General features: G+C 41.6%; 1 protein-coding gene across 10 annotated transcripts in view; it reads left to right on the top strand.

The window, feature by feature from the left end:
- RBMS3 (RNA binding motif single stranded interacting protein 3) overlaps nt 1-24,777 on the top strand; it is a 720,759-nt gene that overhangs the window by 345,170 nt on the left and 350,812 nt on the right. For 8 of the 10 annotated variants that reach the window (XM_054815906.1, XM_054815905.1, XM_054815908.1 and 5 more), the window contains one exon: nt 22,153-22,322. In XM_054815906.1, the coding sequence (XP_054671881.1) occupies nt 22,153-22,322 (170 nt within the window). The remainder of the gene's footprint in view (nt 1-22,152; nt 22,323-24,777) is intronic. The other 2 variants (XM_054815907.1, XM_054815912.1) reach the window with 1 other exon arrangement.

Here is a 24,777-nt window from a genome sequence, read left to right as displayed (position 1 = left end):
GAAAAGGAAGTCCCTAGTGACAGCTTAGTCAAAATCACCCAGCAAACTAATGACAAAATCAGAAATAGCACCGAGGCGGCTGTGCTCCATACCTACCGTCTTGGTCCTCTGTATGTTCTCATGATAGATGTTTACTCAACATGAGCAAAGGGGTCATAAACAGATCACTGATCTGCGCACTCTTCTTTCCCAAGGATTGCTAGAGTCTAGTAGCATCACGTATGAGCGTATTCATTCAGTGCTGAAGTAGTATGGCTCAACTGAGTTAAATTCTGAGCCTTTTTGGCATGGTTTTTGTTGTTGTCAAAGACATTGTTTGACACTTTCCAGTGTAGGTTTTATACTGCTGTGTGCAGAGTTTGGTTGCCAGAGCTGAAGCTTTCCTCAGCAAAGCCTCAGTTTTCATGCTTAATTTTTAACCTGATGTCTAGTAAATGTTAAAAAGTGAGTTTAAACAACGGAGGACCCTCCAACATGCATTACATGCAAGCTGAAAGGAACAGTCTGGAGAAGAAGGCATGGCACCAAAATTTCAAGTGGTTTGAAGGGGCTGGTTTTTGTACAAGTTGCAGTTTAACGCCACTTTTCAATCACGCCTTATTGCCTGGTAGCTGAGTTATTCTAATGTGACCGAGAGCAGAATCTAGCCAGGAGCTGTGGTGATTGCCAGGCAAATATGAAGTATGTGTGCTTTTCTCTGGAGTGAGTGAGAGCCGCAACAACTCAGCGGGTAATTCAGCCACCCTCAGGGCTTCACTTTATATTTTGCATCAGGCTGTAAATTTTTGTTGTGAGTCCAATTTGAGTTTTTTGTTGTTCTTGTTAATTTGTTAAGATGCAGCCATGTGTGAGGTGCTAGAAGATATGAAAGAAAATCTGGACTCAGGCCTGAGAAAGCTTAGCCTTAGGCTTAGCTCTTGTACGAAGCGGCAGCAGCTGGGCTCTCGTACCTGTGTGGGGCTCTAGTGGTGTTATCTTGGACTCTGTTCAGGCACAGGAATCGGCTCCACGTGCTTCTCTGTGAGGTTGGGAGCAAAATAGATTACTAATATAGGCAGGCTTTGGGAGACTCCAACAGTGTTTTGCTTTAAAAAAAGAAAAGAAACTAGCTAGTAATTATCTGGGCAGTGTTTTTGTTCTTCCATTTTGCAAGAAAACTGCCTTCTTGCTTCAGCCCATTCCCAGGAGCAGGAACTTGCTGCCTCAGAACTGGCTTCCAGCAAGGCTGCTTGTTTCTTTTTCTCTTCTTTTTTTTTTTTTTTTTTTCCCCTCCCAGGAGAAAAAAATAGCAAGCAGTAAGAAGTGATATTGTATACAAGGCTATTACACTTTTGTCTTGGCCTGCTTAATGTCCTTGACACATACCCATTTCACCCAGCGACAGCCAGTATGCAAATTGGCTAAAAGCTCCATTAGGTTGTTCAAGGCTGGGGAAACCCATCTGTCAGTGTCTGTGACACAGCCGGGCTGGAGTCTCACGTGGGAATCTGTCCTTGAGATACCCAGGCAGCTGAGTTTCTTCTAGCCTCTAGTGTTCCCAGAATCAAAGGAAATTGTTGTACTCTTCTTGCTGCAGTTTGTGTTTTTATCATTCCCTTTCTCCCCTGATCCATTCTCAGAAAAGCACAGGCATAGACTGTGAACTAACAGGGAAAAACGTGTTTTACATTTTTTTTTTCAGTTGCTTTTCCAGAAATGAACAATTATGCACATTACTTGTGGAAAAGAAGAACAGTAGTTACTTGTTGTCCTAAGAGAAGAACAGCTTTATAACCCTTTTCTGTATTTTCCTGTGTGATCTGCTGATGACAGGCATGAGGTGGATCGTTAAAAAAGACTTGCTGGGCATCAGCTGCAGTTGATATGTTCACTGTGAGTGGACCAGAAGTGCGTGATAACCTAACAAAATATCAAAGAACGTACCCATAAAAGGCTTTCATTGAGAGGATTTGAATGTGAGGCCTGGGACTGAGAGTTGCCCCTGCAGAGGCAGAGAAGCACGGCTCCTGCACGCAGGTTTGGGAGCAGGCTTGAGTCTCTCCTCCGCTCGGCATCCCCGGGGGAAAAGTTCCCATGACAGCAACAGCACTTACTGTACATCCGTTGAGAGAAGCCACTTACTTGCTTTTTCTGCTGGATGGAGGTAAGGCTGCAAAGTGGTAATTTCACTGTTTTTTGCTCTCTCTCTGAAAGCTCCAAGACCCCCATTAAAACGCTTAACCAGCACAGCATGCCAGGATGGATGGTACAGAAGTAGTTGCTAGCCTGTGAGTACTATAGTTAGCAATGTTACAGCATTTTGTAACACGAGACAGTGACAGCAAAATAGTTCAGATTTTCATCGCATTAGAGCAAGAAGACTAGGTATATGCCATCGAAAGCGGAGCCTTTCGAAGTGTGTAAGGTCTGTATTGACAGACCTCGCAAACTCTTATTTCCTGCTGGTGTCAAGTAAGAGCCCTGCACGCAGAATATCTGGCAAAATAGCTAGTGTAACTTCAATGCCCAGTGGTGTTCAGATGCATGAGATAATTATAGCCGCCTCCGTAGCAGATGCTCTGTTCTTCAGTTTGGCACTTTTCTTCTTCAGCGTGCAAATCACTTTCTTTACCTAAGCTGATGGCCATTTCGATGATACAGATACAATTATTTATTTTTTTCCCCACTAAAAAGTCAGCAATTTGGTTTCTATGGGAATGCTTATATAGCTAAGAGTGGGATTTCCCTTTATCATCCTGTTGAGGAAGAAGAAAAGCCCTTTTGAGTAGAGACTGATAACATTAAGAGTTAATGTGTCGGTATAGCCAGGATTAGAATAAACTTTATCTTTCCAGAAATAGAAGTCAGCAATTCAGCAGTTACCCTTCATATTGCTAAGTGCAACTTAGTCAAATCATGATATATTCTGCTTTTTGTGTTCCAACCCCAGTCACGTAATAAGGAGGCTTTTAGATTAGCATATTATTTTAAATTTCAGACATACCATTTTAGTTCTCTGTCTAACGCTCCCAATATTCCTTTTTTCTCTTTGTCTCTTGAGGTAACATAGACCTTGCTGTAGCAACTAAAAAAATTAAAAATCAGGGTAAGAGATGGTGTATGCATTTTTCTATAAGTTAGTCGTGGCTGGATTTACACAACCTTTGCTCTCACAGTTGAGTATATTTTCACACCGCCCCAGTTATTTCAGTGCCTGTGTGAGTAGCTCAGGTTTGCCAAGGGGAGCAGAGGGCTTGCAATCTTGCTTGAAGCCATTTCTGCGTTTATGTTTTTCTGGCTGTCTGGTCTGACTGCCACATCCTAATGGGAAACAAAACGTAATTAAACATTGGTGAGTTGAACAGCTTGCTTTGAAAAGAGGTGGACTCTGCTTCATGTGACAGTGAATCAGCCCTTTTAAAAAAACCTAAAAATGATAGGACATAAATATTTGGCCTCGCCTGTGCAGGGAGTGCCTGTGCATAGGCAGAGCCGAAGATGAGCTGGGGTTTTCACATGCATTTAAGGAAACTGGATGTCCAGAGCTGTTAGGAAGAAAGTATCTGCTTTGTCCTTACAAAATTTTTGGGTTTAATACTAAAGTCTAGCATGGGGAACAAATAGTTCGCAGGACAAGCTTTTCCTGAGACTGACTCTATATGCAAGAGGGCTGAGGACACGCCACATGGAATATCTTCTTTGGCAGAGGAGAAGGGAAGGTCAGAGCCTTTCTCACAGCAGGTCCAGGGCACAAAGACCACTGCAAAGCATAGGCTGTAACATTTTATAAACAGACAGAGAAAATGGTGGGACCATAAAAAAAGCTCCCAGACTTGCTAAGTTTTTGTGGCCTATTTACGAATGCCTGAGAAATGGATTTTAATTTTAGTGAATACTCACAAGCCTGTCAGTGGAGCAGCACAGGGGGACACCGTTCTAAAATAGCTCTAGCAGATGCCACAATAATACGAGTTTTCCCTGCATCTCTCATTTATTTCTTGCTGTGTGCAGTTTCTTACTAAATCTGTTCCCTTGATAAATGCAAAGATGTTCCTGCCATTGGATAGAATAGCTAAGTGCAATTGTCACAAACACTAACTAGCTTAACCTTCTCGTTGCATAGCTGCTGCTGTTGTTAAATATTTCCTGGGCTAACAGACATCTTCGAAATGAGTTTTTAGAGGGTTTTCTTTTTATATACACAGACCATGGCTGTTAAACAATGGCAGCTTGAATGGAAGCTGTTTTAATGATAACAACAGTAGTGTCAGTTATTTGGATAAACTGTCGGCTTAGAGAGGGAGACCAGCCATCGGTGGATCGCTGCAAAGGAGCTCAGAAAATAGAGAAAATTAACCTGCTAGCATAAGCAATGCCACCAGATCTTCAGAAAGGATAATTATTCTGCCACCTCGCTTCACGTGCAAGCGTTAACATTGGTACTAGATGTCAAGAGACCTTCTATCCTGCTAACTTTATCTTCCCTAAAGAAAGGTTCTCCTCTCATATCCTTAATTGCTTTAAATTCAAAATATGGCAAGTCGATACTGATTTATGAGGCATCTTGGTAATCACTTACCAGCCTTGTCACACAAATGATATTATTTATTGTAAAATTTATTAATTGATACAAAGTGCCGACCATTCACATCCATTTCTGAGAGTTTCCACTCCAGCACAAAGTGATGGATGTGAAGAAGGGATCAGGTGCAGCAGCAAGGCGGTGGGCTTCAGCTGAGCGATGCTGGGCTGAGATCCTGGTGGTGCTCTGCATCTCCTTCTTGAGGGGGCACTTCTGTGCATCTCTGCCTAGTCCACCTCTGCTTACCAGCCTCACCTGCCCTGGGCGAGCGTGTTGGTCCTTGCATGTTAGCGGTGTCCCTCCTTGGTGATGATGAAAGCATGACCAAGCCCTTGGACCATACATAACTTTGCGGGAAGGGCGTCCGTCTGTCTCTTAAGGTACGTGGGGTCGAAACAGAGCTGATCTTGCGTGTACCTCCTAGCTGATGTCACCCTGTAGCTAATAAAGACAGCTAAGGCACGCTTAAGCCTTTGGCAGATAAAGGCAAATATTGTTAGCTTAGTTTGGAGAAAGCATTGAGAGCTTTTTATGGGTGGATTTTTGTTTTGTGGGGATTTTTGGTTTTGCTTTTCAGGGAAGCTGAGCTCATTTTAAAAATCTGTAAATAGGAATGATAGGATCACAGGGGGAGTGAAAGTACGCTAATTTGGGTGTTTGTTTAAGATCAGCTACTGCTTATGAAGATGAAAGTGGTTTGTCCTGTCCTGATTTCATTAATGAATGTTGTGTATATTTAAAAAAAGCTCTGATAAATAACGAAACATTTCAAGAACAACTTGAAATTCAAAGTCATGAAATTAATCAGAAATGGCCACATAATTTTGTTAGTACTTTTGTTCGCAATTTTTCAGCGCAGCGAAGAAAACCCTGGTGCCTGGATTGTTGACAAATAAATAAAAAAACCCCTTAAACCTATGTATTGTCTGTGAGTGTTTCTTCCTTAATTTTTAACTTCCTTTTTCTTTATTGTTCTATTTGTAACAAAGCTGGGCCTTATTTTTCTTGCCAGTAGTTTGATGAATGGCTTGAAAGGAATCGATGGCGATGGCCTTGTTTGCTCCTTAGCCGTTGTAGTAGGGGAAGGGGTTTTGTGTGTGTTTGTTTTTAATTCCCTTTTGTTGGCATCAATGGTTCTTATTAAACAACAAGCTCAGTTCACAAACTTGGGATGTTGGGTGAGAACTGCTAGAGAACTGCTAATCGAGAGGGCTTTTTTTAATTTATTTTTTTTAAAAAGATATCTTTAAATTGAGAGTCAAGTTTGAACTGTCAGAAGAGTTATTGTGTTCAAGTGAGTAGCTGATAAACACTGTTTCAGCAAGTAGGCAGCTAGCCTACTGTGGAGTTGCCTGCTGCCAGGGCGTCTTCAAGTAAAACGCTGTGGCTAATTTTAAAAGAGCTCAGAACATTTTAGGACCAAAAATAGCCATGTTTGTAATTAAGGATACTAAAATAGAAGCAGTCAGATCCCCAGGGATTTGGAGAAAACTCTCTGACTCTCCCTACCTCAGGTTTGCTGAAATCACTGTGGCTTCAGCGCATCCAGGGCGCTGCCTTGGGAATTGGTGGCCAAGCCCGAGCCTTGCTTCAGGGAGAAGTTAACCCCTTTCTTCAGCCACAGGCACGCCGCTGCAGCAGGGAGAGTGGAGGAGATAGTCGAGCTGAGCTAGAACTGAGCCAGCGAGGTGATGATAAGGTTAGAAGCAGGTTGTCAGAGCATCGTGTAAGTTGAATTGTGTTAGCTGTATGCGCTCCTGTTGTACGCTATGGCGTGTTATGCAGCACTGTGACATACGTCTGGGGTTTTGCATATGGGCAAAGGACTCTTCCTGCTTCCCTTAGTGGGAGAAATAAAGGTCCTAATTGAGCTGATAATTTGGCTACGCTTTCTTTTTGTATGTGGACCGTGATGCAATTTGAGCAGATTTAAATCTATCCTTCATTGTGTTTGAATTAGCAAATTGACTTAAATATGCCTGATTTTATGGGTGCCTTCTGGACAAGGTTTTGAAAAAGAAGGGCCGTGGCTGCTTTGCATGGCTGTTAAGGACTGTATGGCACTACTTAGGAGGAGGAAAAAAAAAGAAATATGACCTGGTGTTTTATCTTCCAAGTCCTGCCATCCAGCCTGCAGTCAGCCACACCTCAGTTGTGCAGGAGGGACGGGTTTGGCCCGCGAAGGAGTTTGTGATACTCCTGGGTGAAACGTAAAATAACAGTTATCAACGAGATGGATCCGCTGAAAGGTTTGTGTTATCTATGCAGAAGGGTGCTGGAATAAGTAGGCGCCTGGTAACATAGTGGTGCCTAATAAAACAATTTGTCTTTAGCATAGACATGAAGTAATTTGATTCAGGCCAGACTGGGTTGTAAAGGAGCATATTTAGAGGTGGTTGTCTTTTTAACTATGCAGAAAGCAAATTATAATGCTAGTAACAGATGACATATCACGAGAAGCTGCTTGTATAAGTGTCCTTTAATTCTAAACTGTTATGGAGATGAAAGTATTCAGACTCCACCTTTAGGAACATATTGTATTTCCCTATTTATGTTTGTTTCCTATCATGTGATGAGGTGCAAGGGAAGGTGTTGCTTGCTAATTTTAGCCTTGCAGACTGTCACTGCAGAAATCTGGCAGTTAACACTTCTGGAGGGTAGTGCTTTAAGGAAAACCAGGCTATACTGTGTGTCATCGTACTCGATGGCATTGGGTGGGGGAGAGTGTTTCAAAGTATTTTTTTTCCTGGCTTGTGTTAATGTACTAGTTAGCTTCCTGCAGAAGAACTACCCGAGATCGTAAAATGCATTAATGAGAAAAGAAAAAACTGTTTCTTTGCTGAATAAATATATGATATGGAAACTGAGAAATGCAGTGAGCATGTATGTGTAACTTCATAGTCGTCGCCATGTTTTTCAGTGCTGTATTACTAATCGTATCGATCACTCCGCATATTGACCCTCAACTGTACTTACCCATTTCACCATCAGAGCCTGAACAACTCCTGTCCTTCCAGATGCTCGGGGGCTCGGAGGCATCTTTATGGAATCGCATAAGAGGGGAGGGAGAGAAAGGGGGGAGGATGCCAGGAGGCCACCTGTGGCTCAGAAACCCTCAGTATACAGCCCACAAAGGAACTTTTAAATTGCGGTCATCCTTGCCAGTGGATTGTCAAAGGTCTGCTGGCTTCAGCTGTGTTGGGAGCAGGGTGAGGTCTTGAGCGTGGGGAGCCAGGGACGGGGAGAGCCCAGCTCTGTATGGCAGCAGAAAGCTGTGGCAGGGTCCCTCCTGGGGGTGCCACGCTGCTGCGTGTATTTCCTCCTCTGCAGCAGCTTCTCATCTGTTGGAGGTGGTAGGATGAGGGAACTGTAATGATAAATGGACCTCAGCGAAATATATAACAACCTGACAACAGGTTATTTCCTTCGTGGAATGACTTTTTGCCCTGAAGACTGCATTAGCCCAGGGTTCAAGAAAGGAAATTTAGTGGCAAGCCATTGCAAACAAAATATTAGGCATATGAGGGATAACACAGATATTTAACACCAGTAGAGTTAAAAGTATCTATATATTTTTAGTCTGAGGTTCCCTTTTTCTTGTTTTCCTGTTAGAAGGAATCCCTGAGAATAAATATTTTTGAATATAGACATTTGTTTTTCAAAGTGTGCTAAAAACATCTCGCACTTTTAATAATCTGACTCTGTATTTTGGCACGTGTATCACCATGTCAACGATGTTTCTACTTACTTGCAAAAAGATGCGATAGCAATCCCCCTGACTGGGTGGCTGCCACCTCCTTGTATTTTTGAGGGTTATCCATGTAAGACCTGGGATACAGTATGACAGACTTTAACATAAAATGTTTTGAACGGTAGGAAGAAGGTGGAAAAAGAACCACTTCAAAATTTTCCTTGTAAAACAAGAATGGGGCGAAAGCTGCACCGATTAAATTATTTTGGTGACAGATTTAAAATAAAAAGATTTTTTTCTTTAATATCAAATTAAATTCTAAAACTGATTCCCACAAAGATGTTTCTGAGCACTAAAGTCTAAATAGGCCAGATCATGGAAGAGACCTTCAGTATGTGTTAGATGGATGGTCCACAAGCAGCCTTTGCTTGGGAAGTCCCAAGCAAAAGGTGTACTGGGAATAATTACTCTATGCTTGAATTTCTTATGCCATTTCCCAAAGACCTGTTATTAGCAACTTCCAAATGTAGAGCTCTCTGATAGGTGAGCTTTTTGTTTTCCGAAATGTGGTGTTTCTTACGGAAAGTCTGTTAATTACGTTAAAGGAAGTTAAGGTTGCACAGTCAGGGAGTCAGAAGTTAGGAAATGTTGGACTTCTCCATGAGTCTGTGCTGTCTGAATTTGGATCCTGTGCGAGTAGTCACTACCACATGGTCATTTAAATACTTAATTAAATATGTTCTGCTTCCGACAAGACGTCAGCCTTTGCAGAGGTATTTAGTGATAGATTAGTTACCTGTGTTGTAAGTAGGATTCAGTCCTGTAGCTGTCCTCAGACACACCTGGGAGACTTGCAGTATATCTGCTGATGTTTTTCAGTATACCGTTGCAGTTTTAAGATCACAGAAGGAGTTATTTTTCAAGTTTCCTTGGGCCAAATTCCCCCAAATTGAAGCTTAAGTTGTAGTTATCACTTTAGATCTATTTTGTGTCACCTTTTATGTCTAAGATTGAGCCTAGATACTTTGAGTACCTGGTTTGAGTACACTGCCCATTGGAAGCTGTGCCTGGATATGATGGGGGGAGTCAGCCTGCCTTCTCCATTTTAAGAAGGTAGAAAATCTATCTGTTATAACTAGGGGTGCATTAAATTTAAAATCTTGCCAAAATTGAACTTTGATTATCTGATGGCAGCTGGCAGTGGCATTAATTGTGTAATTTAGAGATCTTAAAGATCTGCTAGTTTATTTAATTTCAAATGATTGAGAACAAGACTGCCTTTAAAATGGTACTGCTTTTTCTTAGACAGTGTTTCCGTAGACATCTTCAAAGAAGCTGAGGAATAGGATTTTCAGCATTTCTAATTCCTTTAACCCAAGGATATTGCATTAATGTAAATACTGCTGCTGCTGAAATCTGTGTGGAACATTGTTGTTTAATAATGACTTGAGCAAATGAACTAAACTTGAGGTCAAAGCATAGCAAAGGAATAAAGTTCAGATGTCTCAGTTTTAGTAAATCCTTTGTGTGCGGTTGAATTTAATTATAGGATGTATCTGCACCTGCAGAAATCGCTTAGTAGACATTTGTTCTGTAAGTAAACTTGGAGGGTTTGTAACATACATAATGCGTGAGGTGAAGGAGTTTTGTGTTGAGTAGTTCTTTCTTATAGCATTGGATGTACTGGTATTAGTATTTTGAGACAGCCCTTTTCCCTAGGCAGTGAGCTCCCCCCAACCTGGTGTTATCTGCAGTCTCGGTGAGGGTGCAGTCTCTCCTGTCGTCCAGCTTGGTGATGGTACCATGCTGCAAGCCTTGCTAAAGTCAAGGTAAACCACATCCACTCCTCTCCCCCGATCTGTAGAGTTGGTTAACTCAATACAGAAGGCAAGCAAGTTGGCCGAGTGTTATTTGCCCCTGCTCATCCATGCTGGCTGCTCTCGGTCACCTTGTCCCTCGTGGTTAGACACAGCTCCCACGAGGCTTTTCTCTTTAGTTTTGCCAGGCTGGGGCCAGCCTGCTTGTCCCCTAGATCCTCCCTCTTTTGAAGACAGTGTAACATTTGCCTCTCTTTTTCTGGTCATCAGAAACATCCTGATGGCCTCCAGTTGCCACAGCCTTTCAGAAATGAGAGTGAGCAGCCTCATGGTGATGTCGTCCGGCTCCCTTGCGGTTGCTGTTGAGTAACCTGTATCTGGCTTCCTGGAGTAGGTTCGAACTTAACGCTGCTCTTCTGGGGCAGCACCTCTCACCCCAGGCCCTGCTACTAGGCAGAGACCCCCACGAGGCTGGGCAGCAAACCTTGCCAATGAAGACGGAGACAAAGAAAGCACCAAGTACCCCCATCTGTTCCGTGTCCTTTTTTCGCTAGTTCCCTGCCCTATTCAGCAGTGGGCAAATGTTTTCCTTAGTCTTCCTTTTGCTGCCACCGTGCCCGTAAACATCCTTATTGCCCTGGTATTCCTAACCAATTTCTGCTCCAGCTGGTAACGCAGTGTGTTACTGTTAAAATCCAGTTATTGTTTTATTAGAAGTGTTGTTAGTTGTCACTCTTCCCCATTCTGGGTTTTTTAATGTAAGTTATTTTTCATTTTAGACTTGAATTCTTTTTTTTTTTCTCAACATTTTGTGCATATGAGTCTGTGACAGTGGTATTAAATGGTATTAAGGCTTTTAGAATATTTATATGTATCTGATTTGAAATATAAACCTTATTGTTACATGCTGACATTCTTCAAGCTTCTATTCTAAAGCTCGATACAACATTTATTAAGGAAATGCATTAAGGAGACTTTCTTTCTTATTTTACTTATTCTGATTTAACATTTGAAATTACTTCAAATACATATTCTTTCCAGAGAAAAACGCAGACTTACAAAATAAATCATGTGTGAATGAAGAATATTAAAAGGTCAAAAAGCCAGAAAGCTAACAGAAGAGATTGGAGGCAACGTTGCAGTACAGAAGGAAATTTAAGCTCTTGTTTATCAAGAAATATATAATTTGGATGAAAAACATAGTAAATACAGATGAATGTGTTAGAATCTCCTTTTCTTTTCTTTTTTTTTTTTTTTTTTTAAACTTTCTGGTCTGTTTCAGGAATTTTAACATATGTATCCTGTTAGTTTGAATTCCTATTGCTTGCAACAGGAGTACCTCATTATCCCAATTAGTGTTCTGTTGGATTTTACATAGATGCATAACGAAGCAGCTGAGTCCTCACATTGCAAGGCTCTTCACCTTTGAGCAGACAAGTTCAGGTTCTCCATATTGTTATGCACAGTATGGAAAAAGCGTATGGCATAAAGCCCAAAATGGTTTGGGTGAAACATCTTCAGCTGAATCTGTGCAAGCTACTTGACTCATTATCCCACAACATTTAGCAGAAAATAATGATGATTTTAGGGAACTGAGAAAAGAAAGTTGTCACGATGAAATTAAATTTCTGCACTGGCTATGAGCCATTCTAAGCATATCAGATAAAAGAGGGTAGGTTACTTTTACCAAACTGCAAGTTAGTTTTGTATGGGTATTTTAATTGAGTCAACATTTCTGAGTGCATGAGTCAAATGACATTTGAAACTTCGGACAAGCACAGAAGCACAATCTGTTGTTGAAGAAATGGGAAGAGATTGAGAACTTACACCCTAGTACATTTAGACTTTTTTTTTCTTTTTTTCCTCCTGCTCTGAGAAGTGCAAAAACCCAGAGATGGTGAAAACATTGAAGAAAGAAGTAGGAATTAGAAGGGAAAGGTCTTGCTGAATCATACTAGATTACAGTGTAAGAAATTAGGGTCTTTTGTGTATCTAATCAGCAGGACAAGGGCAGGTTATGCATGTTCAGATTCACTGATTTTGAAGCAAAGTGGACTTTCTGAAGTTATTTTTACTTTTTGAAAAAGTTTGTCATTTTATTTACATTCTAGTGAAAACAGATGTCAAAATCTCACTAGCTGCTAAGATATAGTTGTCATCTTGCAGTGACTTTAAGTATTATAAAATTTAGGAGGAGACTTTCATCATTCTGTAGTCCTATAGGCATTCCCAGGACCTCCAGTCATGACAACAAAGTGCGTGCTGGGCAGGAACTGCTGTGACATCTAGTTACACAGGTGGTCAAATGTCCCTGAGGGTGGGCTGATCGGTTTGGATCTTTGCCTCAGTCTGCATTTGGTGTGACCATAGGATGTGTCTTGAGGGTTTAGCGCTCAGGCTTCAATTCGGTCTAAGGTACATATGATTTCCTAATACAAAGAATAAGAATGGAAACAAAAATATGGAAATATTTCATAGATTCAAAAAGACAGCAGTGTTGGGTTGGTTTGGTGGGGTTTTTTACACGTTCACAGCATGCTTGAGTAAATTTATCCTCAAAAGCAATATCATTTACAGAAAGTTGAATTTTAAGGAAAAATATAGAAATGGCTGTAAATAAATTGAGTGTAATTCTGAAAATCCCAAAAGTGGAATAAAGAAGTCCTCTATTTTTGCATTAATTATTTAGTTTATTTAGTAATTTTTGTCTCAAATGGATTTGATTGATGTCGGGAAGAAAATTTAAACGTAAATTATAGTAGATGCTTGTTAAATCAAAGAAAATTAAATAGCATTTCCCACACTACCTCCTGTGTCTGACACGTAAAAGCTAGAGAAAATGGAGGCTTTCTAAGACATCAGAGTCTGCAGTAACAAAGTGGAGAGTGTTTATCTGTGTTCAACTTCCTTAGCATATGAATTTAAGCACTTAGTTGATACTAGCTGAAAAGGGAAGTGCTTAAATCCCAAAATACGTCATTGGTAAATCTTGCCCACCTTCCCGGGTACCTAATGTTTTGTGTGCTCCTGGGATAGCGTGGTGCTCCAAGCTGCCTTTGTCCCAGCAAAGGTCTGCAACTCATCACCAGGTTCCTTTAAGGCTTGCAGACCCACTCCTTCACTTCAGTCTTTAGGTTGACCCAAACAGTTCCCTAGCTCATGTGTAATGGTGACTTCATTATAAAACTCACTCTTTCACATAGACAACTCATTTTAAGGATGTAGAGAAGCACCTAGGATGGGACAGAGAGGTTCCTAACACGGGGTTTCAGGCACGCTGCCTGCGGTGAGCCCCACACGTGGCCACCCCAGCCTCCCTGCCTCCCTCAGCCTTTTTTGTGGTGCAGGGTTCAGGGCTGTCACAAGCATGAAGGTGCCCAGCACCGCCTTGGACGACTACCCCCACAGGCTGACACCTGAATCCTAAGTGCTACTGTCAGATCCTTGTCCCAGCTGTATCAGCTTACTGTCAGAGGGCTTTCTAGCTGCCCTTTAAATGACATTACGGACATCAGTCTTGTGAGATTGGTTCCTTCCTAGGCAAGGAATTAGGTATCAATTGTAATGACTTGTATAGGCAATTTTTTTAAAAAGCTGTTTGCTACCATGAACTTGTTAGAGGAGTTTGTGCTGGAAGCACAAATGTGGTGAGGTTTGTAATGGCTCATATCTTCTGTGGGCATCCTCTGGCCCCTGGCCTGGGAGCAGCGCGTTGCTGTAGTCCAAGGGGCCCCGAAGAAAACATGAACTCCGGCTCTTGTGGAATGCCCCAAAATTCTATCCTGATGGTGTCACGCTGTTATCTTTGGGACAGACCTTTCCCAAACTCTGTGTTCTGCGGATTCCTTTAGCCGCAGGAGGGGAGGCACAGCTCATCTTTATATAGCACTGGGTGGAGGGGGCAGAGGTTCCCTGCACACATCTACAAAAGATTGTTGTGGTAACGTGGGGAGATGACGGGGGCCGTTCCTGGGGAGCCTGGTTCCTGCCTCCCCTGGTTCCTCCATCCCACCAATGCTTATGTCAACAGTGGCAGACTTCCAGCTTCGTTCTTCCAGAAGAAAGGCAAACGGAGGAAACTTGGATTAGATTTTGAAAAACCTTTTTGGTTGGGCTTTCATTCTGGAAAACGAAAACACATCTGCTTCTGATCTCTGCTTACCGAATTCTCAAGTGGAGAGGAAAGAGATGATATTGATCTTTTGTTTTTGTTCTGTGCTTTAAGTTCAGTTTTATGTGATGGGCTTTTGTTACACTCAGGTTCTTGGCCCAGCGTTGATGCCGTGGTATGTATGGACTGTGTGCAGAAGAGCAATGTGACGAAGCACGTGCCTCCTACATCTCGTTTCCAAGATGCTTTTAGTCTGCCACATGTAAACAAATACTAGAGAGTAAATTTAGTTTCTCAGAACCAAAAATGTGTTTGCTTTTGCAAATGTTTGGAAAGTTAAGTATCAGACTTTTCATCTGCATTTTCATTCTTAACCTTCAAATGGACTAACAACACATTGTTGTAGCCCAAAAATCGGCTACATGGAAATGTAAACACAAGTAATAATTTATTTTTCCCCCAACTTTTCACCGCAAAGTTGTATCACAGGCAATAATTGCTGTCATATTTTGATGTGTACTCTGAAATATTCTTATTAGGGGAATTGCAATGTTTTATCGTCTAGATTGCCCGGATTTAGTACTTTTAAGATCTAGATTCTGTTCACATTTAGTCTCAGTACATCAATAAAATATGAATGGATTGGATAATGAAGCAATAACACTAATTTATGTCAAAGAATATATGTTGTTGTTTATGAGTTTGCCAAAGTGCCAAAATACTTTATCTATAGAAAGAATTCTTCCTCTCCCTTGCTGAGAAATAAATAATGCCACAGGAATGGTCTGTCATGGGAGACTCCTGCCATGAAATAAATGGGAGGAGGCAAGGCTGTGAAGGTTATTTTCCGCTCTGGAAAATATTTATTTGGTGACATAGCTCTTTACTCCTAGTCTTTGGCTTTTCAGTGCTAAGGACTAAATTGTGCCCTCCTGTCTGGATGTGAGAAGCCCTAAATTCAGGGAAGCTACCATAGTTTAGTCCAGAGTGACAGGCAGTCCGCAGATAAACAGAAAATCGCTTATGAGGGATGAGTAGTTTTATCTCTGGTGTAACAACATGTAGGGACGAGAGAAGGCGAAGGGCCAAAGTTGGCATCTCTTACATCTTGTTTAGTGACCAGAACCCAGGGGGGCAGTGACGGCCAGGGCATTGTCAGTCCGCAAACGATGCTCTTCATCTCTGTGTCGTTCCCTTGTCTTGGACTGGTTTTTGCTGGGGCCTGTTCATCCTCAGGCGAGATGACCATCGGTCTATGCTAATGATATGTGCTCTAATCCACTTTATTATTTACACTTCATCATGCTTCAAAATAAGCTGCTTTCTACCTGACCGATTTGCTTTTGAAGTTTCCTATTGGTAATGGTGGGAAATGGAGTGATATATGGATTGATGTATTTCAGTCTGTCTTAGTTGAAATAGAAGATACTGTGATCAGTGAGAAAATTTTCAGGCTTCTAGTGTATGTCACCCTGGCTAATGATTGCTAAACTCTCAGATAGCCAAGAAGAGTGAATTGCTGTTGGTTTTTTTGGTTGGTTGGTTTTAATGCAGAAAACTGTATAAAATGAGACCTGCTTTGCAGATACTGCCCAACAAAGGGCTTCCTCCTCTTCCCATGGATGCTTTGCTTCCGATGTATCTACCTGTAGGTGCTTATAAAATGCTAAAAGCTGAGCAGTCGTGATTTGGAAGAGAAGTATTTTAGGATAGAGCAAATTGAGCTAGATTGTGCCTGAGCTTATGCTTTATGGAGCTCTAGTGCTTTGTGCTGGATTCAAGGGAGCTGTAAACCCCAGGACTATTTAGCCTACTAATTTCAACATCTTTGTGTGTGAAACAAAGATCTTAAAGTATCTTATTGACCCATCAAATCCCAATTTTAATCTGACTGTTGAATGACTACTGTGCCTACTGGAGGACTAGGGGGTTTTTGCTTTTATTTTCAAAAGTGTCATTTTTCACAACTTTTTTTTTTTTGCTGTGTGGAAGGGTAAGCAAAACACAATGACACCTTTTTCCTATGACCTAAAGATATCATTTGGAATAGAATGAAAAAAAAAGTTCAATGTATACAAGAAGCATGAGCAAGATAGCACTGTGATTGAATAATTCTAAGTTTGTTTTCAAATAAAATGAATTATTTTAAATGAGAAAGATAATTGACATTTTATTTAAGCTTTAAAATTATTTCATTCATTCAGTTTAGATACAGGGTAGCAAAATCATTGTATGCAGGAATCATTTTTATCTACAAAAGTATTAGGGATAACTTTAGTTTAAGGTAAATTTTAGTAATATTTTCCACATCTTTAAGTAATATTGCAGTCCTCAATAGCGCCTTTCATCCAATAATCACAGAGCATTATATAAGCCTGGAAAAGGTAAGGAAGAATCGTTACAGGTTGGTAAACTGATACATAAGGAATCTAATGACTTGCTTGGGGTAGCACAGTGATGTAGTGTCGGTACAGAGAGCGTAATCCAGCAGCTCTGACTCACTGGTCTTCCCGTATCCAGTAAATCACTTTTAAAGGCCTTGGAAGCGATTCAGAGAAATCAAAATCTTCCTGAGGTGTGTTCTGGTTTTCTCGATTGAAAGGACTGTGATAGAACAGACTTTCAAGTGTATTGTCTGTCTTCGTCTTCTGAGTTTAGTTGCATTTTCACGTGCCATTCCTTTACAAATGGAAAATGTTGTCAAGTGGTGGGTTGTTGCTTCTACAGAAGTGGTCCAGGAAGCTTTGTCACTGTGCAGAGAGGTTAGAAAATATATGCACCATTACATCTGTTTGTTTTCTGTTAGATGTCCAGGGAGACTTGATTGTGTAGAAAAACGTCTAAGAGGAGCTCTGTCTTCCAGGCCTTTGTTGGCCAGATGGGAGCCAGACAATAGTCATGGCTGGATTCTGCAAGACCAGTGAATGCCCCACAAACTCAGGAAGAAAATTGTGACTTGAGCTCCATTGACTGCAGCCTTTCTAAAACACATGCGGTTTCTGTGTTGCTAGTTTCAACGTTCATCTTTTATTCACTTTTCTGTTCCACCTGGCTATGGATGAGAAATACAGCTTACCTTTTGGTGCTGCTCCCCACTGAGGAAGCCAACCGAAGGCAGAAGAGTTGCTGTGGCTTTTATCTAATTCTTTTTATTACGTTTGCCCTACCTCTCTGTTTTCTCTTCAACTGTGATGATTGTCTTTTGCTTAATATGAGATTTGCTGTTCAGTCAGCTCCAGAATCCCATCAACAGGCCGATAAGTTGGTGGTATCTTCTCATCATTACTATAATTGGCCAGTAAGAATCCTCTAGCTCTCAAAAATTACTCCTTTGTACAGTAGGGTGTAAAGAGAATAGTGTTTAGCTAGTGTGAGCTGTAAACTGATACTCGCACAATTTATTTGTATTTACTTTGCCTTATTTTATGCTCTCAATCAGGAGCTAAGGGAATTGTGTAGCAATTGGGCTCTAAGTGAGATGAATCTAGCAGCTGGAAAACGCTCCATTCAGAGCGAAATGGATGGTGTATGTTCACAATTGCTTAAATAACGTGTATTTTATAATGCAGGACTGTATGTCATACTCTTTTTTTTTTTTAATAGAAAATATGCACTGCGATAGGAAAAGTCAACGTATTGGTGTTAATGGGGAATCTTTCCAAGACCTTACTTTCAAGTGGATAAAAGAGTACAAATCTGGGATAGCCAAAGGTGAATACAAACAAATTGGCTAGTCCATTAGCATAGCTGTCCAGCTGCATCCTAGGCTCTGAGGCCACTCCAAAACCACAAGCCTGACCGCCTCAGAAGCCTGCCAAGGAGCCAGCTGCTACTAATAAAGCAGACTCTACAACTTGGCATCTGGGGCCTGTGATTCCCATCCAAAAGGAATTGTATGTGAAAAATATTTGAAATTTGTCTTTTTAAGTAGTGTTTTGCTTTGGAAGAAAAATGCTTTAGACTAAACTTGCAACAAGTGAAAAACTATATATGAGCACTGTGGTTGCCATGGGAAGATAAATACTGTTCTTGTGTAAGGAGGCTGGATCTTGGAGGGAGGAGTGGTGTTCATTTAGTAACCAAGAGGCTTCTGGTTCAGCATTTCTGGGTTATTGAGTAAGAAAGACCAAGGTATCTCATTATTCATGCTTAGCTGTGTGCACTTGCATGGGACACTTTGTTTCAGAGAGCTCAACGGCAGGGTTTAACACAAGGGTATGTTCCTTGGACTGGATAAGAATTAAGCACATTAATTTCTCACTTTTAAATAATGAAAAAGGAGAAATTTCATTCATTTTTCAAAGATGAAAACAAATCCTATTAGCCAGCCATGCTAAATTAATAAGCTGCTTGGAATGATCTACAAACCAGTTCATTCCCCCCACTCTCCCCATTGAATAATGAAGCATGAGAATTGAAAAATGAGTTGGTTACATTGGTTATTTGAAAAATTAACAGCAAAGCCAGCTCTGAATTCCAGCTCCCTTTTGAAGTAAAACATGTAGATTTTGCCTAATACTTTTTTCCCTAGTGCTGCAGGTCCTGTGCTTGGCTGTGTTGGCAAAACGTCATCCCCAGATTTCTACAGCTGGTGTCAGGGTGTTTTGACCCAGTCTGAAAAGCGATGCTTCTCATGGCTCCTGTGGCAGAGAAGTTAAGTACTTTGCCCCCAGCCGTGGAGGGGGCCAACGTCAGAACAAGGCCTAAATTTCTTGCCTTCGGGTGCTCACACGGCTCCCCAGGCAATGCCCCTCTTCAGGCATCGTCCAGGATCTGTAGCAAGTGGTCCATACCTGGGATAATCATCAGGTTGCCATTCATTTCTTTCACTCCAGTTATTACATGGAGATTAATGAACCAGAGCCTTTGCTCATTTGGAGGCAAAACGCATGCTTCTGCCATCAGTCATACACTCATCGGCTCAGGAAACAAGAATTCAGAGCTTTCCTCTGACCTGAAGCTTTTAGTCTGGCAGCTGGCCAGAAGATGTCATCAGCCCAAGCACAGGCAATTTTGTAATCTTTCTGCGGACGGTATTCTGAGGTATTGGATATACATGGAAATTACTGTGGGCTGCAGTGGCTGAGATTTATTAGTGAAGAGGGTTTGGAGTATAGCAGTGTTTGCTGGTCTGAGAAGATCACTATCCTCCAAAGTGGAGTGCGGCTGCCTCTGCCCACCCTTAAAGCATCTCCCAGGATGCTGCTGTGAACCTGGGCATCTGGGTGCGCCTGTTGTCTGAGCAGCTCTTGCTTGAGACACCACCTATTCCACAGCCTAATTCTCTGGGTATACAGAGAACTTTTTTTTTTTTTTTTTTTTTTTTTTAGTAGCTGTGGCCTTAAAATCAGTGTAAATGTAATTCATGTTCACTTCTAGGTCCCTTTTCAGCTGGCCAAGAGGGATAAAATGTCTTAAGCTTAAATTAGAATTAGGCCTCCAGTGCTTTTCTCTGTGTGAGGATAAAGATCTTATAATAGAATGAAAATTGCTCTTTATATTTCAAAGGTATATTTCCACTAGGGTTTTTTTTCTTGCTTATTAGGTTGGTGGGAGAATAGGCTGTTTACTCATTACCTCCTGCTAAGACATATATAATAATAACAATTAATAATTAAAGTACATAGCACTTTATTGGCTTACAGAAAATTCTGTCCTTGCTTTACGTCATTTACATGCATTCAGTCTGTATGGTAAACTTGGAGGTATGGAGTAAAGCAGTAAGAATGTTACCTTGACCTTTTTTTAATTATTATTATTTTTTTAATTTTACCTTATCAATGCTCAAAATGTACAAGATTACCACAGGATACTCCCTGAGCTCTTGGTATGCTAAAGCCAAACATACGCTCTACACAGTCACACCTATCTCTACCGTGGCCCTTGAGTGCCTAGAGACGTTACATAGACTTTCAGCCAGGATGTTTTAAGATGCGTGTGTCTATGTATTTGTTGGCGGTTTCCGTTGCCTGCAGTTTTACCCAGCCACGCCACGGCCGCGGCACGGAGCCAATTTCCAGGACGTGCCCACGGCATGGGGGCTCAGTCGAGGCGGTTCCCCGTGCTGGTACTTGGGGCTGCTGCTTCAGCTCTCTATTTCTGGGAATGACATTGAAGCTCGGGTGGGTGGGGATTACCCGGTGATAAAATGTGTGTGCAGAGAAATATGATCCGCACGCATTAAGTGCTTTTGATTGTCAGCAAAAGTATCTACACAGATACTTAGGGAAGGAAGCTCGTTGCCCTTTCTCTTTTACTGTAGATGAGAGCGAATGTCATTACTTGCTAGCATGGCGATTGTGCTGTCTGTTGAACTGAATTTTCCTTTTAATGGGTCCTACTTGAGTCACATTACAAGCAGGCTAGATTGCAGAGTAATTCTGATGACCTGACACTTGATGGTGTGTTCCCACTCTCTTGGTTTAAATGGGAGAAACTGGGAAGAAGGAAGGAGAAGGCAGCAGGAAAGGCATTGCTGCAAGTGTGGCGCTTTATGTATTTCATCAAAGCCTCTGAGCTTCACCTATCACTGACGCTCTGCCTTATGCTCTCCAACTTTTTTTGGTTCTTCTAAGTAAAGGGACTTGTTTGAAAGAGTTAGGACTACTAATTTAAAAATGTCCCATCTACCAAGGCTCTGATTTAGTGTGTGCTTAATTGTAAGCACTAAAGTAGGACCACTGAAATTAAAGGGGCAGTTGATTAGCATGATCAGAATTACTCACAGACTTAAATATTTTCTCTGTTCAAGGCTTAAACGCAGAACGAGCATATTAGAAGTCACTAAAGTGTTATTGCTAGTATAATTAAAATTGCAGATGTTTTGCTTTTATTAGTTCATTAGCACATCATGGTTAACTTAGCATTGGCCCAACATTTACCTGCTGTTGTAACCACGCATACTGCGAGCCAGAATACGCTGATCAGATACAGGATTTCCCCTCTCTCAGCTGGCAGTTATGTTCCTGGAGCTCTGACTCCATTTCCCCTGTCTGCTCAGCCAGAGGCTCAGCCCGCAGCATCCCCCAATTCCCCAAATTCTCCGCTAGATCTCAACTTCTCTGCACAGGTCACAGCAGTGCAGGACATGGCCTCCTCCTTCCAACCACTGCTCTGTTCTCCTGACAAGCACTCTGTGCTGTGAGTAAATACACTCATGGTCAGAGAGCCAGGGATGGTTGCAGCAGCTTAAATTCCCTGTTGTTGCCCCAGATTGGAGGTGGTTAGGTAATTTTTATAGCATGCATGTATCTTCTTTCATAGCATGCATTTACCAGGGAGTTGGGAGGGAGTGTTGTTTTCCCTGTGAGAATGCCTCCCTTTTTAAGTGATATTTCTCAGTTGTTATGTGTGGTTTGTGGTTGTTAGAAGCGGGTAAGGTTTTGAGAGCAGGAGGTCTTAGCCTGATCATCTTTTCCAAACTCTGTTTCTCTATTGTGAAAGACATCCATAATGACAGTCTTTTCAAGCTGCTTTGGATTTTTTCCCCCCTCTCAGATTAGCCAACTTTCTGCCACCTGACTGTGCGTGTACTGGATGCTTCTCGTGTTTAGAAAAGACTAAGTGGGCTCCTGGCATCAGCTTTCGTACCTGTGGCTAGATATTCTTATTTGTGTCTTAGAGTATTCTTAAAGCGGATTGTGTTTAACTTCTTTCTTTAATACCAGCTGCTCCTGAGTATCTATCATTTAAGAGCTTCGTTTTGTAATCTAGATAAAATAGGCTCATAATCTAGCTACTTTAATTCCAGATTAAAATAATAAAGTAAACCAACGCAGTTCATAGCCATGGCTAAACCCAAAATCTCGTCCCCCTTTTGAAAGGCATTGCTGGCTCGGGGTGGGTGCACGCACTGTAGGAGGTGGTCGGGGGGACAGGACAAGCACTAGCTCTGGATTTACCTGTGTGAAGCACGCCAGTCTCCATGCTTTGGTTTTCCGTTAACAGTCTTTTTGTTTTGTTTTGTTTCCAGCAGTCCTATGCACCAGCTCCCCACCCCATGGCTCCTCCCAGCCCCAGCACAAACAGCAGCAACAACAGCAGCAACAACAGCAGCGGAGAGCAGTTGAGTAAAACCAACCTGTACATTCGAGGCCTTCCACCCGGCACCACTGACCAGGACCTTATCAAGCTGTGTCAGCCGTAAGTGCGCTTAAAATACTCCGTGTCTTCGGGTAGGAAAATGTCAATGCTGGCCTTTCAGTTTTCATTTATGTATGTCCACAAAAAGACATCAGAAACCTCCTACACTTGAAGGTTAACCGTGATTCCTTTAGTTTGAACAGCTAATTAATGCCTGTTGAAAACCTTCTGGTAATGAATTTTGGGGGTAGAGAGGAGAAGGCCTTCACATTGACTTCTGGTTATTTTAATCTGGTTTCTTTCGTATGTTAAAAAGAGAATTTGCACGGCAAGAAAACCTCCCTAATGACAGATTTTATAGTTATAATGATCTGTGAATCACAACAAAACACGGGTGTTCCTACCTCAGTCATTTATCACATCTTTTGATTGCTGTGTCACACGTTGCTGGGCTCAAAGATTGAGAAGTATGAAACCCACTGAAGGTGGCCTTGTAGCCATCTAATTAACATCTAATTAACTGCAGTTCCACTGAAAAATGATGCTGTAGAAAGTAGCGCCTTCAACCTCCTTGTTTATCTTGAGAGTCATGTTTGCATATTGTACTGATAAATATCAGTTTTATTGTGTCTTATTCCTGTTGAAACAGGAGAGGCAGCAGAAAGGAGCTCTTTGCTCCTCATGCATCACCAAAAGGACCCTTTCCTAAAATGTTGTGCCCTGTTACCCTTACTTACTCAACTGAATGTAGTGGGTAATATGAGTAGAAATGAGAAGCCGACTGGCTTTCCAAAGTCTTGATTATTATTGATGACATGTGTGAGGGGAATAATCCAGTTTGAGATTCCAAACAGAGGTTGCCTGGGTGGAATTTAGGATAACACATATTATTTGTGTTGAAATAAGAACATGGAGAGACTTGAAAAATAAAAATCTACTCTCGTTATGATGCAGAAGTGCAGTGCTTTTCCCATAGAACAGTCTGTTTCAAAAGCCAATCGTGTCTGATATTTTTCATCGCAAATCAGTCTTTCACATAGGGATCGATAAATGAAGTTTGGTAAAGTAAGGAACAGTCTGGGGCTGATCTACTGACTTGAATCCAAATGTATGTTGTTCAGAATCTTGTAATAGACATAACAATTTAATGGGATGTTACAATTTTATGTCATTCTGCCTTTCCTGTTTTTGACCAAAATTGCTGAAAGGCTTCCCTAAGTATGCTTTATGTGGACGTGGCTGGCCAGGCCGGGAACTGTAGTCTTGCTGAGGTGATACCTGAACTTTAGCAAAATTATGTGAGCTTGAAGCTCTTTCCTGTGATTTTTCTCCTAATAAAGCTGCTACAGGTAGAACTGGCTCGCTGTTCACAGGAGTATAGTGATTTTTCATATTTCATGCAAGCTGAATTGCGAGTGCACCTGTCTGACATTTGTGCAAACTACATTCATTGACGCTTCCCACTTATGACAGTCGCAGATAATCCCAGTTCAAGGGCCGGATCCTCAGTAGGTATAAATTGACTGTAGTCTGCGGACATTCAAAAAGCTATTTTGCTATACATCTTCTTGCAGTCTGACCCTTTCCCAATTCAGACAAATGCTTTCAGCCCATCAGGAATGAAGTAAGTATTCCTAGAGGAGCCTCACGGCTTTGGCGCTTAGCGCTGCAGTCGTGGTGTGAGGCTGTGGTGTCAGCAGCGCCACTTGAATCACAAAGTTCAGAGAGCGCGTCCCTACCCCTTGTCTGCGTATGGGCAGTACACATCAAGTAGCTGAGAGCTTCCTTTCGGCACTGTGGCAAAATTTTTAGTGCACTCCACTAAACTTAATCTGGTCTATAATTAGAGGGCTTTGTCTTGCTATCATGGAGTTCCTGTGTGAACAGATGCTCTTTTAAAAAAATGCTGACATTCATTTTGCTGATTTTTCTATCCTTTGGCTGAATGGAAGTAAGGAGAAACCAGATAGTTGTTCTGTCTTTTTTCAGAATATTAAAAGTATTTATCAGAGCAAAAGGGAAAGACAATATAGCGAAACTTAAACATCTGAAAATACAAGGATTTGTCGGGGCAGCACATATATTATTTTAAAGTAATATATCGCAAGACATTTTCTGAACCTTTGCAGGTGGTTACATAGTAGAGGTGGATAAAGGTCTAAATCCCTTCTCTTTTCCACCCCCACCCCTCCCCCCCCAAGGGAGAAAAAAAAAGCAATATCTATGCTGCTGTATGAGCAAGACATACATTTGTCCTTCAGAAATGGTTGTCTTCTGTAGAGCTCCCTCTTAGCTTCCATGGCTGGGGTCTCACCATGCGTTAAAGACTTCATGTGAACAGGTATTCACAACACAGCAGAAGGTGCTGGCTCTTGGGCTTCCTGCATAGAAGTATTAGTGTAATTTGCTACAAGATGCGAGGTGAAAACCTGAATTCCAATCCATAAATAAAGATTTTTGGCGAGCTGCATTTAAGGGAGGTATTCACCAAAGCTAGTTTATGCCCAGGGCACTG

This window comes from Grus americana, chromosome 2 (assembly GCF_028858705.1).
Source record: "Grus americana isolate bGruAme1 chromosome 2, bGruAme1.mat, whole genome shotgun sequence".
NCBI classification, from domain to species: Eukaryota; Metazoa; Chordata; class Aves; order Gruiformes; family Gruidae; genus Grus; species Grus americana.
Note: the sequence above shows the minus strand (reverse complement) of the source record. Positions and strands in the feature narration are given on the sequence as shown.